The sequence below is a fragment of the Trichechus manatus genome, unplaced genomic scaffold, assembly GCF_000243295.1.
Source record: "Trichechus manatus latirostris isolate Lorelei unplaced genomic scaffold, TriManLat1.0 scaffold00038, whole genome shotgun sequence".
Taxonomy (NCBI): domain Eukaryota; kingdom Metazoa; phylum Chordata; class Mammalia; order Sirenia; family Trichechidae; genus Trichechus; species Trichechus manatus.
In genome coordinates this window covers 12,911,161-12,925,765 of record NW_004443974.1, presented here as the reverse complement: position 1 = coordinate 12,925,765, position 14,605 = coordinate 12,911,161, and the positions used below count along the sequence as shown (strand labels likewise).

Here is a 14,605-nt window from a genome sequence, read left to right as displayed (position 1 = left end):
ATGTCCTTCTCAAAAACACATTCTAAGAGATCAACCTAGACCTTCCCTGAAAAATGCATAAGGATCATCAACGGTTGCAAGGCAGTGGCTTGAGAACCACTCGCTTAAAGCATCCAAAGATAAATAAATACCTGCAAGATTCCACACTCACCCTAATACACTAGGGCTTTTCAGAATAGTGAGTTAGTCCTTCCTTATGTCTGATCTACATTCTTCCTATTGCCAAGGTCATAATTAACTTTCTTTGCTGATTTTAGGGGAAGAACATTTGGGCTCTCCAAAATTTGGAAGAAATCTCAGAGAGATCAGACGCACCTGCAAGTTGGTTGGGTCTTTATAATTTTCATCAGATGCAATCTGAAGTTTCTCCTGAATCCATTTCTCCAACTCCTCAGCATCTCTTTGGAAAAACTGGAATCGATAGGAATCTTCAAGCTTCTGACGTCTAAGGGTTGAGAGCTCCTTGAAGCGGTGGTAGCGGTCCAGGACCTGCTGGCGTCTCTCCTGGATGTCCTCTGCTGTTTCCAGCACTTTGACCCCGCTTGGGTCCATTTTCTGTAATAACAGAATGCCCTGAGATAAGCACTACAAGACACCAAAACAAATTCAATGGAATCAATCTCTCTGAGGCAAAGGGAATTATCAGATTGCCCTGGCAGACAAATGAACTGAGAAGGTAGCCCCTCCTAAGGATCTAACCATGAAACCGAGGTCCTATTCCTTTATAAAACACAGCTATCCACTCCCCACAACACCTGCCTACAGGGGATCCCCAGAGAATGCCTACCAGTATGCCAATGAAACCAAGTGAAAAATACAAACGAAGATGGCTTATACTGTCAATTTTGTAGGGGCTTTGTGAATTGAAAGGAAACACCAACTTTTGTACTCAGAATTATTGACAAGTCCATTCAAAAGTCCTTTCATCTGGTCTCTGCATTTCATTGTGTGGGGAATTAGAAAGAATTTACTCTTACATCAGATTTTCTGTCTTTCTAGATCTCAGCCTGTTGTTACTCATTAAAGAAAAGGAAACGATTAAAAATAATTGAATCCTTAATAATAACACCAGCCAATAAAATTTACCTAGACAAAGTAACTGATTTCTCAGTTACCCCAAAATGTCACCCCTCCAAGTCTTCAGAATATCAGAGAGCCTGGGCAATGAATAGGCTTGGTTTTATCTGAATGAGCGTAATCAAAAAAGAAAACCAAACCAAACAGTATCTTAAAAAAAAAAGGTGGGGGGGTTGTTGGAAAGATTTGCCCTACTTTACTCCTACCTGTTATTTTGGAAAGCAAGGAGACTGCATGAATTCAACATCAATTTCAAGTTAACCACAAATGCAGGCTAACTGGGCAGGTGGTACTTCCCTGTAGTACTTTAAACTCTCAGATTTCTGGGTAGTTTCACCAGCTTTAATATCAAAGAGAAAACCTGACCTAGTTATGTGAGAAATCCAGAATATGCTACCTGCTCTTATCAAGAGTAAGTCATTTTACTCTCTAACCAACTAAAGACCATAGAAGAATATAGGTACCAGTGAATGACAAAAAGCTTCTAAATTTGTCAGTAATGTGTAACCGTGCATGAGCCACTTTCCCTCTCTATGCCTCGATTTCCTAGAGTGACTAAAAATGACAGGTGAAAGTGAGATGGCCTCAAGTCCCTTCCAACCTTAAAATTACATTATACAGGAAGGATTCTGAGATTTGGCAAGGAAGCAGACCAGATAAGCTTTATGGTCCCTTCCAGCTATTGATCTATAATCTATAAAAGGTATAAAAACTGTGTCACCTGGGTAACATTTGGGAGTTCCTCCCATCATCCTGTTAGACTCTTCCAGCTAAAAGAAAAGGATAAGCAGGCCATGGATGAGAAATTGGAAATCAGTGAGTGCTCACTCACATCCAGCTTTGAGATAAACAACACTGGTGAGACCTGGAAGAGGTCAGAGTTTCTAGTTCATTCCAGCTCTTCAGGGGATTAAAGCAGCTCCCTGAGGGGTGAGAAAGCACTGTTTGCACCTGATCAACTCTGAGTGCTATCTTTCTATGAAGAGACCATCTTCTTAGGGAAGGGTACATAAATAAGATGATTTTAGCTATATCACCATTTCTTCCATATTATTCTCCACGTATTAACCAGTTACTTATATTGCATTATTGTTTTTTCACAAAGTCCAACTTTTTTTTTTAATAAAAAGAAAACATAATCTTTGCCATGTCACTCCTGTGCTTTAAAACCTGTCATGGATCCCGTCTGATAGAAGAGTCCACCACCTCTTTATCAGGTCATTTAAAGCCCTTCATGATCTGGCCCAACACACCTGACTGGTATCTTCTCTCACCTGTGCTCCCTCTAGCCTCTCGTCAGATAGAAATATTTTCTCCTCCAAATATATAATTCCCTTTAAAAATACCAATCCACTGCACATGCTTCCTTTGCTTAGAATGTCCTATGTATCTTTTTTGCGTGGGTAACTCCTATTTATATTTCAACACCCAGCTAAAATGAGTAAACTGCGGGATCTTGCCTCCTTACTAAGCTGTACTCAATGCCCCTTCCTCTCCTCCTTTTCTGATTTAATCACATTCTCTAGATTCACAGGAACGCTTGTGTATACTTCCCACGGCATAATTAGACTGAGTAACCCAGTCTTTGTATCCCTGATTTCTAGCATACAGAGGTCATTAAGACATGTTTGTTGAATAAATGATCGAGTACATGCTGAGTGTTGCAGCTGCTATGCAGCAGCCCTGAATTCATTCATAAGGGGTTGGGGGAGAGCTCAATAATCTACCCAAGTTCATTTTCTGGACTGTAAAATTGGAATTCCATCCAGGTAAAAGCTAGCTGAATGCAAAACAAGAATGGCAAACAAAAATGTACTTACTTACTGAAGCTTACACAACTAGGTGTCAACCTAATGAAGAAATCTGAATTACTAATCTTGGATTGACCACATGGCAATATATTCTGAGAAAGTAGCTGCTCTTTTCACCATGGTAGAGTGGGACCTCAAGAAGGCACAACTTTGTATCATCAGTAGACAGCTGTGTCTGAAAAAAATATTTTCTGTTCTTAAAACAGACTTTAAAGCATTCTTAAAACCAAAAACTAGGGTAACCTTGAAAAACTAAATGTCTGAAAAGAGTAGAGTTTCTGCAATGATAATTATTAGCAAGGCAGTTCTGGTTTACACTGCTTCCCTAACTACATCAGCCTATATTGGATAAGAATCTTGAGAAGGATCCCTACCATCATAAGCCACATTTACTAGAGTTTAAACATGATCTCATTCATTCACTTCTAGTTGTCTCCTCCATGTTACATATTACATTAAACTCCCTCACTAACCCCAAGTTACAGGCCTTGGGCAGGGTTCACTCCCCAGTTATGCCCAAAAAGTTCCCTTTGCCAGGAATGTTCTCTCCCACTCCAACTCTACAGTTTAATTCATACAAATCCCACAAAGCCTAAAAGCAAATATCTCATCCTCTATGAAGTCTTTCTGAATCAGAAGTCCTCACTCCCTCTATGCTTCCCTTACAGGGCTATCACACTCTGTAGTATGTAATGGTTTTCTCCCTACCCTTTAAGGGTACACCATATCTTACTCTTACTTGGAACCACTCTTAGCACAGACCTCAGGACTCGGCATATATTAGAGAGTCAATTACACTCTGAACTTGGAATTAAATAAACTGCTATCATTTTGGAGCCCTGGTGGTGCGGTGATTAAGGGCTTGGTTGCTAACCAAAAAGTTGGCAGTTCGAATCCACCAGCTGCTCCTTGGAAACCCTATGGTGCAGTTCTACTCGGCCTATAGGGTCGCTATGAGTTGGAACTGACTCCATGGCAAGGGTTTTTTTGTGTGAGTTTGTTTGCTATCACTTTATAAGTAAGTAATCAAGAGACACAAGGTCATCTAGTAAGCCAAGTTAGTCGTGGAGCCTATGGTGACCTGGGATCTTCTGGTTCCCAGACTAGCTCGCTAGAACCAGTGATTCCTAACATGTTTGGAATTGACACATACTTTATTGATGGCTGTTGGTTATTTATTAATTCCTTTCACTGCCTCTTATCTCTTCCATCCCCACTTTAGAGGAGAAAAAAGAGAGAGAGAATATATTAATCATTTAAAAAAATTATTTTTATTTTTAATATTGAGTCTTATTAAATTAGTAAGGAATTAGGATTAAGAATCATTTATATGTTTCCTTTGATCTCATCCTTGGGGAAACAGTTAAGATAGAAAAATAGCAGGAAATTATATATTTGCTTGTTTACAAACTTTTCTTATAAGAAATTTTCCAAGGAAAATACAGTTATGCAGTAACTATACTGCACATGAGTTCCTGAAAGATGTCTAACTCTTTAGGATTAATGTTTATAGGGTCTGTCCCTCCTCAGATCACAGGATTCACTACATTTCTAAAATCCTTTAACTGCTATGGAAACCTCTAAGAAATCACATTTGTGGAGCAGCCCTTTACAATGAAAAAAAAAAAAAAAATCCCCATCATAGTACTGCAAAGGTTCTGCCTAAGCCAGTACCTCTGCTTGCGCCAGCTTGCTAATTCGACCCTACCAATCCAGGAAGACAGTCCAGCGAGGCCCTGCTGAAATGAACCAACCTAAAAGGCCCTCTTTGTCACCCCAGTGAAGTAGAACGAGTCAATTCTATACCAAGTGCTTTGGTCAGGCAATAATGGACTTTTCTTTCCTGCAGTAGATCAGCTGATGTCAGTAGGCGGGAGCTCTGCCAAGCCACAACTAGCTGTCTCTGGGGAGCTGGGAATCTGAAAGTCATAGATGCTCTGCCACTACTGTCAGCATTCAGAATTTTCACTTGCATGATTATAGGGGCCTCAGATTATGGGTTAATAAGAGGAGTTTTCTCCTCTTAACTCAATAGGGAACTATGTCTAGTTTATCTACACAAGTTTGTTTTCGCTCCGAAAAAGGTAATTTCCAAAAACTACAATTTAACATAAGAAATTTTTTCTTAAATATCCCCAAGAGCTATTACCACCCAAGGGTGCTACAACTTCTCACCCAAAACTACTACTGTGTCAGAGAGCTGGAACTTCCTGGACCTGGCCTGCACATACCACATTCCTTTCATGACTGAGGCTGCGTACTGCAAGAACCCCAGCCCTGCCCTGGCAGTATGCAGCAGACTGATAAGGCTGACTTCACAGAGAAAGTTCTAGGCCTCCAGACCATTCCCAGCCTTAATGGGATTAACGCCTTTTGAGAGCCCTAGAAAGGAAGAACTTGGGAAATGTGTCATTAAAAAACAATTCCCAACCTTACTAGCCTTCTATCTATCCCACCAACTGCCTAAAAACCGCAAAATTGAGATTTTCCTAGTACAATCCACCAATTGCTTATCTCAAACCAACAGATCAATTTTGATTTTTTTTGTCAATCAAGTCCATGTACCCAGAGAATGAAGGAGGGGAAACAAAGTGCTAACTTTACTCTCTATTGTTTAAGAATAGCTTCCCATTTAAGGTGATCAAAGAAAACGGTCATTATTTTTGCAATGTTATTGAGGAAGAGTAAAGATGCAAGCTATTTATAAATGCTGCAATGCAGCAGTCAAAATGTTGGCTGCATCATTCAGCAAGTAATGTGAATTGATCTCAGGGGGATGAAACAGTGATTACGACTATGTTGTCTATTGTAACAAGTAAAAAGGACTTGTCAGCATTCTCACAATAGTGCCAAATCTCTGGCAAGAGAGCGGTCTAAAGATACGAATGTTGCCTAGAAATTTCTAGTTTAATTCAAAATTTTAGCATGCCTAAGAATGACTCCTTATATCCAACATAAATTTATACACATTATCAACTGAAAACTGATTCCTTCTAAAGAGACTAGACATTAATTAGTATCTTTGTCTTCTTGATAAATGCCAAAAGACAACTGTCTGAGGCAGTTCTTATGCTTAGGAAATTTTAAAATGTCATAGTCTAATCTACAGAAGCTATATGCTCCATTATGTAAGGGGATATATCTATCTTTAGGGGGAGGACAGTGGTAGGAATCACACTGTGTTAAGCAATACAAAAGACTACAGATACATTTTCAAACCAAAGGTCAAATGCTTTGGACTCTGCAAACTTGGAATCTTCAGAGAGTGGTTTAGGACTCCCTCATACAGATCTTGGAGAGTGGAAGAAATCAGCAATTACAGTTTCCCTATGGAACCCCAGAAAAGAAAAAAAAATTGCAGCAAAGATGGAAGAAGTCTATTAAAACCAGAAGCATTGGGACTGCCATTCTCTGAGCAGGTTCAGTGTGCTGGGATGTAAAAGGCATCTGGAACACTACCACATGAATTTCAATTTTCAGGCAGTACACCAGATAAACTGTTTTGCAAGGAAAGGAATTTTAGGGACTCCCTAACAGGATGAACAGATCCTTTGGCTCTATGGAAAAATTCATGAACATCATTCAAAGCAAAAGGTCACAGAAACCATTCATTGGTTTGTTGCTTAGTCAGAGCCCAAATGTGCAGAACCAATAAATGCTTTTTTTCCATGGCTTAGAATGCCAGCCTATGACTAAATTTTAGATTTGCAAAGCAAGAGAACTACATCTACGGATGTGGAAGGCCACCCGCACCAGAACAAACCACCAAAGGATTGGTTAGCACTCATAAAATTTTATACCAGTTGATTCTCAAATCAAACCAATTAACTCAAAACCAGCTTAGCTGCAGATTTTAGTGGCAGATCTGATAAGCACAGAGGTAAATAACACATAAATTAAGACTTTTAATGCCATGAATAAAAACAAATGTTTTTGCTCAAATCACATTCCAATCAGGATTGTGGAGCCACATTTCAGCCTTCAAATTAATTAATTCATTTCAACTCGTTAGCACAATTCTGCAGAGGTGAGCAGGGACTTAGCTCTAAGAAAGCAAAAGATTCATACTGCATTGCATCAAAATCCAAAAATGCAGAGCAATGTTGAGAAAACTTACTTCTGAATGCTTCCCAAATACTATCTTGCTGCTACTTACCTTTTAACCTGTAAAATTCAGATGAGAAGTATTTAAGTGCAACATATTGTTACTGTGATTCAAAACAGGAAAAGGTTATAAAGTGGCCCATTTTTATAAACCTTATTTAAATAATTAACCGGTCTGGTTTATAAAAACGCCTGTCTTGGATTTAACACCTATAATCACTAGAAATTTGCAAACCTTATATTTCTCATTATGGGATGTCAAAACATTAATTTTAAGCATTTTTTTTCTTTTTGAAAAAGGTTCAATTTTGCAAATACCCAAAAACTGTACACAAAACATGTTTTTTTTTTTTTTTTTAAATAAGAAAATGCAAGCTCCATTTTATTACAGGGATTGTAGCAGGAGAAATAAAACAATGGGACCAGGAAACAAACCCAAGTTTACAATATTTATCAAACTTTTAAAAATGGCATTTTTACTACATGTTTTCAGATTATTATTTTTTTCCAAATATCTAGGATAATCTGTTTAGTCTCTTGGTTCTTAAGAACCAAGTAACCATCAATAAAAATCAGCAACACTACATGCAAACACCAGTAGGGTGTAAGAAATTAATATGTTCATGCCTTAAAGAGAGGAAGGTAAAAACAGGAGGCTTTCGAAATTTCAGAGTAAATTTACTAAGACCTCTGATCATGTAACGCCAAAAAAAGGAAAAGAAAACCCTAACCAATCTGCTTAACAGGAGGTCATGCAGACAGGGTTTTTTCCCCTCTCTTTGGACCATTCAACCTCTTTGACACAAATGTGTCTTCACGGCAAGCCAGGCAAAAGCGAAAAGGCAACACATTTCCTGCATGCTGGGCAAATACCTGGACTCTGCGTTTACGAAACGATGACAACATGATGGAGGAATGTGAAGTCTAAAGAGGGAGGGGGAAGAGCAAGATAACAAGCTTCTAAGGGCAAACTGGACAAAATAATTTCGAAATGTATAAAGTGGATCTTTAAAAATATATGAATACAGGTAAAAATTCATTTTCAGATATTTTCCCGTGCCCCTTCTCTTTCACATTCTATACAGTTTCTAAATCCCACCAAAGACTTAAAATGTGGAAAGAGAACCACGGTTCTCTGGTCTTAGCGGTTACTATCTACCTAGGTGTGCTGCCTTGGCCAAGTCACACCCCCCTTTTGGGCCTCAGTTTCCCTACTTGTCAAATAAAGTAGTAATATCGAATATACTTTTTAAAACTAAACATGCCCTCCCCCTAACCCACACTCTGATAAGTGAATTGAGAATCCCAAGACCAGATGATTCCTAAATCCCCTTCTGTTCAGTAATAAAACAGCATGATTCCATGAAATCATCAGAAACAAGAACTCAAGCTACAAAGATCTGACTTGGACCTAGTTTGCCAGTAAACTTCCCTTACAAAATACTATTTCCTGTTCAAAACTAGTACAACAGGAATATGCAAAAAAGGTGGAAAGGAGGTAAAGGTTCACTAGCACTGCTGCTCTAGTCAACTGGTCCCAAGTGATCAGCTATGCATTCCTCCTCAGCATTCCTGGAGTCAGCATTTGTCATCAGGACCTTGCATTCTTCTACTGTACTTGGCTGGCCACAGCTGATATGCTGCAGCAGACAGGAGTGCCTAACTAGCAGAGTCCTCGCATAGCCCATGGAGGATTGATTACAAAGGCAGGCGACCTCGTGTCTACTGTCCTTAGTGCAGGTTCAGCAATGACAGAACTGTGGTGGACTATTCCTGAGATCCATTTCTCTGGATCTGCAGTTGGCCCCTCCCTTTGGGATGAAGGCAGGTAGGAAAAATGGAGAAAATTCTACCAGGGAACCAAAAGATACACTTAAAACAGCTCTCCCCACCTAAACCTGTTCATCAGATTGCTTGACAGGCTCACATTAGAGCCTGTGACGTATCAGATTTCTCCAATTATTACATTACTACAAAACACACTGCCAAGGAGACAAAAGCGTGTCAGAGAATTAGTTACTAAGCTGATCCTTTACCAATAAGAACTGCTTCACACCTGTGCAGTACACAGCAAATCTTTCGATTCTCTCCATCTAGGTCCCTGGATACAGCTAACATACTTTGAGGGTCCCTTTGAGTAATTATTGGCCCAGTTACTAAAAAAGGATTATTGTTAATTTCCTGCACAGAGGCACCTTGACTGCAGCATTTTTTAACTTTGACTTCAATATGACCTTTCAAAATTTAAGACATTAGTTGCAATGTAACAGAAAATAAATGACTAGTTTAAGGAGTTGGAATTTTGGCTTAATGACTTCATACAGCTGAGTGTTCCCACAGTTATTAAGATTTTCTGTTCCTTGGCTGCAAAACACCCCCACCCTTCCATCTTTGATACATTCTGTTTTACTTAAGTCCAATTGCTATGACAACGCAATTTCTCAACACACAGTGAAAATACTTCATATGGTCTCTCTTCTATTCTTCCCTAACAGCCATGATTGTAACCTTTTCTAAAATACCATGATGAAGACAGAACAAAGGGCCTACATGTTTTAGGATCTATTATATAAAAGAGATTTGACAAGGTGTTGCAGCAATTCAAGCATCATCTCAGCCCAGTTTTCCGGGCTATTCAGGTTTTCATTTAAAATATAATCAAACCTTAATACAAACTCCTTACTGAAAATATATTTTATTCCAATACACTAAACAGACCTTTAAGGGCAATTTTCTTTGGGAAGCATCTAATCAAATTCGCAGGGACGGCTTTCAAACAAAAGACTGCTCTATCATTCAACACTAGCACGGCTGTAAAATTTTTGACAAATAATATATACTACAGTCGACTCAAAGATTCGGTCTCAAAAAAATAACTCTAAGTTATTAAGTTATTTGATGTAGGTCTCATACAAAGCAAGCGTCGCATCTACCTAATATTTACAAGCAAGTCACAACTGGGGAGGAAAGAAATGTTTATTACAAGGAAAGAAAACGAGACAGCAAGTCTCGGACCTTTCTGCGTCTCGAGAGAGAGCCAAGAATCGCCACACAGGATGAAATTAAGGTCAAAGAGCCCTTTACTCTATGCTTTGGGCTCTTCCTCCTCAAGGGTTGAACCAGCATTGCTGCAGAACCTCATTTGGGAAAATGGGCTGCAGCACCAAGGGAAGGGATTGGGGGCGACGAGGAGCGCTCTGCATGGAGGACGAGGATGCAGATCCCGAAGAGAGCGTCCCCACCCCACCTGCCGCAGCCGGATGGAGCAGGGCGGGGCTGCAGCCAGGCTGGGGCGAGGGGGCGGGGAGGGACCCAGCGGCTTAGGGCCCCCCTCCCCCTCAGTCAATGACATTCCAGCCGCCGGCGCCGGGGCTCGGCTGGGCGGCTCCTCCGCAGCCCACCCGCCACAAAGCCGGTCGCGGCCGGCTCGCCGGCTGCTCACGACCTCACCCAACTGGAGGGAGCTGCAAGGCCCGCCCGGCTCACCTGTCCGCGCGCCCGCCCCGCCCCAGGGGCGGCCCCACTCGCCCCTTCCCTGTGGCCCGGCTCTCCGACTAGGGGTCGGCTGCCCTCGGGCCTCGCTCCGGCTCTAAGCTCCCCACACCGTTCTCACCAGCTCCTGGGGGTGAGGGGAGTATATGCGTCGGGCTGAGGGGCTGCAGAGGGATCGAGGCGGCTCCGCGGCCTCCGTCCCTCGCCGTTCGCTCCGCAGCGGGTAGTGGTGGTGCGCGCGCCCTGCCTCTTTTATAGGCGGCCACGCGCGTTCCGGCAGCGGGCGCGCACGAGCGCGGGAGGAAGCGCCCAGGCGCAGCGCGACGGGCGGGGGAGAGTGCCTGCAGAGCAAAGGGGGCGGAGCTCCCGCAGACTCGCCTTGCTGTCGCCTGGTGGTAAGGGCCGAGCGTTCCCGGAAGGAGCCGAAGCAGCGATGCTGGGGAAGACACGAGGGAGGGGAGGGAAGCGAGCGGATGGAGAAATAGGGCGTGCGCAAGGGGTGGGGGTTGATGGTGCAGTGGAGTCACTGCGTCCGCCTCGTCCGCCCGAGATGCGCCAGCCGCACCTCCCTCCCCGCAGCAAAGATCCTCCAATCCTATCCCTCCCCACCCTGCAGAGAATCTTCTGCACCCCACCCCTCTGCCGCTGGGAGCCCTTCTAGGACTGCAGCGAAGGGCGGGGCAGGGGCCATCGCTGCAGTGTGGCTGGGGATGCTGCACCCCAGCCAGAAAAACGCCCAGTCCCAAAGGGTGAGATCACCTATATGCTTCTCTTCATACCCACTTTCCCTAGGACAAGGCTGGGGCAGGGGACCCAGATCAGCCTGCTCTTCCCCCAGGCCTACTCTGATGGGGGCTGGGGTCAAGAAACCGCGATGATATTGAGCTCTGGATTTGAGGAGGAGATGGTAAGAAGAAAAGGACAAATCCAGATCATAAAAAATAAAGTCAGCTGGCTAGGTTACTAGGGTATAAGCCTGTTATTCTGGGATTTGAAGCACCAATAGTTTACGTTCTTAACAGCAAAAGCTTTCTCTCAGGTCACCAATGAAGTAGGATGTATTCGTCTTATTTTATAAACAAGACACTAAGGTTCTTTCTGCCACAGTTAGTTGAACCTTCCTAATGTGTTGTTGGTTGACATCTGGTCGATTCCCACTCATGGCAACCCCATGTGTGCAGAACAGAACTGCTCCGTAGGGTTTTCAGAAGCAGATGCCAGGCCTGTCTTCGAGGCGCCTCTGGGTGGGTTCAACGTTTTGCCTAATAGTCCAGCATGTATACCAGGCACTATTCTAAACACTTCATGTGTATTACCTTTTTTGTTTTTATCTTTGCAATAATCTTATTAAGTAGATATTATTTCCCCATTTTACAAACGAGCACCCTGACACAGAGGATAGGTCTCTTGCTCAAGTCAGGTAGGTAACAAGCAGAAAAGCTAGGATTTGAATCCAAGCAGTCAAAACCTTCTCTCTTAAACAGTATGCTACACTGCCTTTTCATAGGTAAGGGAGGCATTGTGATGCTGGTAGATGCCTGGGTGCTGAGAAAAGAAAAAAATAAGAGGATTCCTGGAATTTCTGTTCCTTACAGTCCTAGCAGTTTAAGGGCTTGGCTCAAAACTCAGAAACTCCTAGCTAGGAAGCGCTTTCCCCACCTCCATCCCGGCGACAGCTGGGCCACAGCCATTGGAAGTAACACCCAGATCATTCCTGTGCAGTCAGGCAGACCCAGAGCTGTGCAGCTCACGAAGGTCTCAGCTGCCTGGTTACCAAGCAGTCCTCCTCTTTAAATAAATATAAAGGCACTGGGCACTGCACCAAAACTCGGGCCCAGGCCCAGCCTGAGCTACCTCGTCCTCTGCGGTTTGGTTCTTCCCCTGTGCCTGGGATCTGCAATCTGGTTTCTAAGCTGTCCTGGCTGTAGCCATGATAGTGAGGAAAAATTTCTCTATACTCTCACTTGATCAGAGTGGAGGGAGAAGGCATGGCCATACCCCAGAAACAGCTATACAGAATCTAAAGGAAAAGCGTAGGCGCTGAGAGGCATTTCCTGCAATCTTCTATGTAAAGAAAACAGGGCCAAGTAACTCCTCCCTGGGGTGTGCATTACTGGGAACAGCTGATGGCGTGCGTGCTTGGATAGCCTCTTCTCCATCGGGTAGCAAAATGTTTAATCAAATATTCAGCTCTGGGTACAAAATGGCTAACACATTGTAGCTCTCCAAAATTCCCAAGGCCCTCTGCTCCAGCAAGGAACAGGTCTCAGGGCTGTGGGCAGAAGCTATAAAAAGGGAGGATTTTTCTTTTAAATCCCCCTGGCCCCATAGTGAAATGGGGTTTTGCTGCTTTGCCAGACGCAAAACAGATTGGAGACATTAGAGAGGGCTTCTGTACTGATACAGAAACTAAAATCATACTTGTTGATCCTTTGTCTGATCTGAGACATGGCCAAGAAACAGTATCCCCAGCCCTTCCCACTTCCCACTTACTAACCCACCCTATTCTGCATTTGGCACTGGAAATCAGGCATTTAAAAAGCAATTCTTCAAGTGTTCTACTCTCTGCCTACCTCATCTCGCATCAGTTTTACCATATGCCTAACATTCTGCTAGGTGTGAGGACAGGGAGAGGATAAAGCGGATAATGACCTTCTTTGTTTTGTGAGAGAAACTCATTAAAAAATACACACACACACAACAAAAAAGCACAGGACAACGTAGTAGCTCTGTAATCAATCAATTCCATGTTCTCAGTCACATCTCTCTTGGCTTCTGAAAAGCAGCGGCTAGGACTGAATTTGCTGGAGAAAGATGTGGCCGTCTGCTTCCGTAAAGATTTACAGCCTTGGAAACCCTATAGCGCAGTTCTACTCTGTCCTACAGGGTTGCTATGAGTTGGAATCTACCAGATGGCAGTGGGTTGGGACTGAATTCTAAGCTCCTTTCTAAGCTCCTGCAGTCCTCTGAAGGATATGCACCCTAAACTTAAGCATCTCTCTCTCACATACACACACACCCTAAACTTAAGCATCTCTCTCTCTCTGTTGACAGGCAAACACTTCCTCTAAGGGAGCTGACTGGGAAGAGCTGTGGGCTGGCAAGTGGACTGTACTTCTTCCCAGGTGACATTTTGCAGTGTCAGGGCTGATAAGGGGTAATACCACAGATCTTCAAAATACTATGACTGCTTCTGAAAGTAGGGACCACACTAGTGTAGAGGCTGATGGAAAAAAAGAGGCCTGGCAGCAGCTGGGAATATGGCCTACGCCAAGCTGGCAAAAAAGAGATTCATTTCTGGGCAAAAACTAGTAGGTGGCAGAGCTGTCTAAACCTGGGCTCAGATGGGTGCCAGGGTAACTCCCTGGAACCACAGCAGTGAACTAAGAAAGAGTAACTGACATTCATTGAGGGCTTCCATTGTGCTAGGCACGTCAGTGTTTCATATGCATAAGCTCACTAGTCCCTCTCAAAGGCAGCGGTTCTCTTAAGTGTTGCCCCAACCAGCAGCATCAGCAAGTTCTCAGGCACACCCTAGACCTGCACAATCAGAAGCTGGGGGTGGGGGGAGTGGGGACGGACAGCAATCTGTGTTGTGATTCTGATGCACACTCAAGTTCGAGAATTACACCTCCAGGGCAGTGATTGAAGCCAGTTTACTTTTAAAACAGTATTTCCAAAATTATTTGACTACAGAACCCTTTTTTATCTTTTTAAAAAATTGTTATAGATGTTTACATTTCAAGTTAGTCTCCCATACAAAAATTTATAGTTATATGACCCCAATTACTTTCCCCATACTGTGACAGCACACTCCTTCTTTCCACCCGACTCCCCATGTCCACTCAACCAGCTCCTAACCCTCTCTGCGTTCCCATTTCATCTCCAGACAGAAGCTGCCCGTTTAGTCTCTTGTATCTACTTGAGCTAAGAGGTACACTCCTCACGAGTATTCCTTTATGTCCCACAGTCCAGTCCAGTCCCTGTCTGAAGAGTTGGCCTCGGAAATTGTTTTAGTTCTAGGCTGATGGAGAATCTGAAGGCCATGCTTTCCAGGGTCCCTCCAGTCTCAGTCAGACCATTAAGTCTGGTCTTCTTACTAGAATTTGAGTTCTGCATCC

General features: G+C 43.1%; 1 protein-coding gene across 5 annotated transcripts in view; it reads right to left on the bottom strand.

Annotated features, from left to right (window-relative positions):
• SPTAN1 (spectrin alpha, non-erythrocytic 1) overlaps positions 1–10,735 on the bottom strand; it is a 61,602-nt gene extending 50,867 nt beyond the window's left edge. For 3 of the 5 annotated variants that reach the window (XM_004375723.2, XM_004375724.1, XM_004375725.1), the window contains exons 1-2: positions 10,606–10,735; positions 316–555 (exon numbers count right to left, since the gene is read on the bottom strand). In XM_004375723.2, coding sequence (XP_004375780.1) covers positions 316–552 — 237 coding nt within the window. In that variant the 5' untranslated portion in view covers positions 553–555; positions 10,606–10,735. Of the gene's footprint in view, positions 1–315; positions 556–1,798; positions 3,971–10,605 lie in introns of those variants that run through there. The other 2 variants (XM_023730777.1, XM_023730776.1) reach the window with 2 other exon arrangements.
• Positions 10,736–14,605: the final 3,870 nt, after the last annotated feature.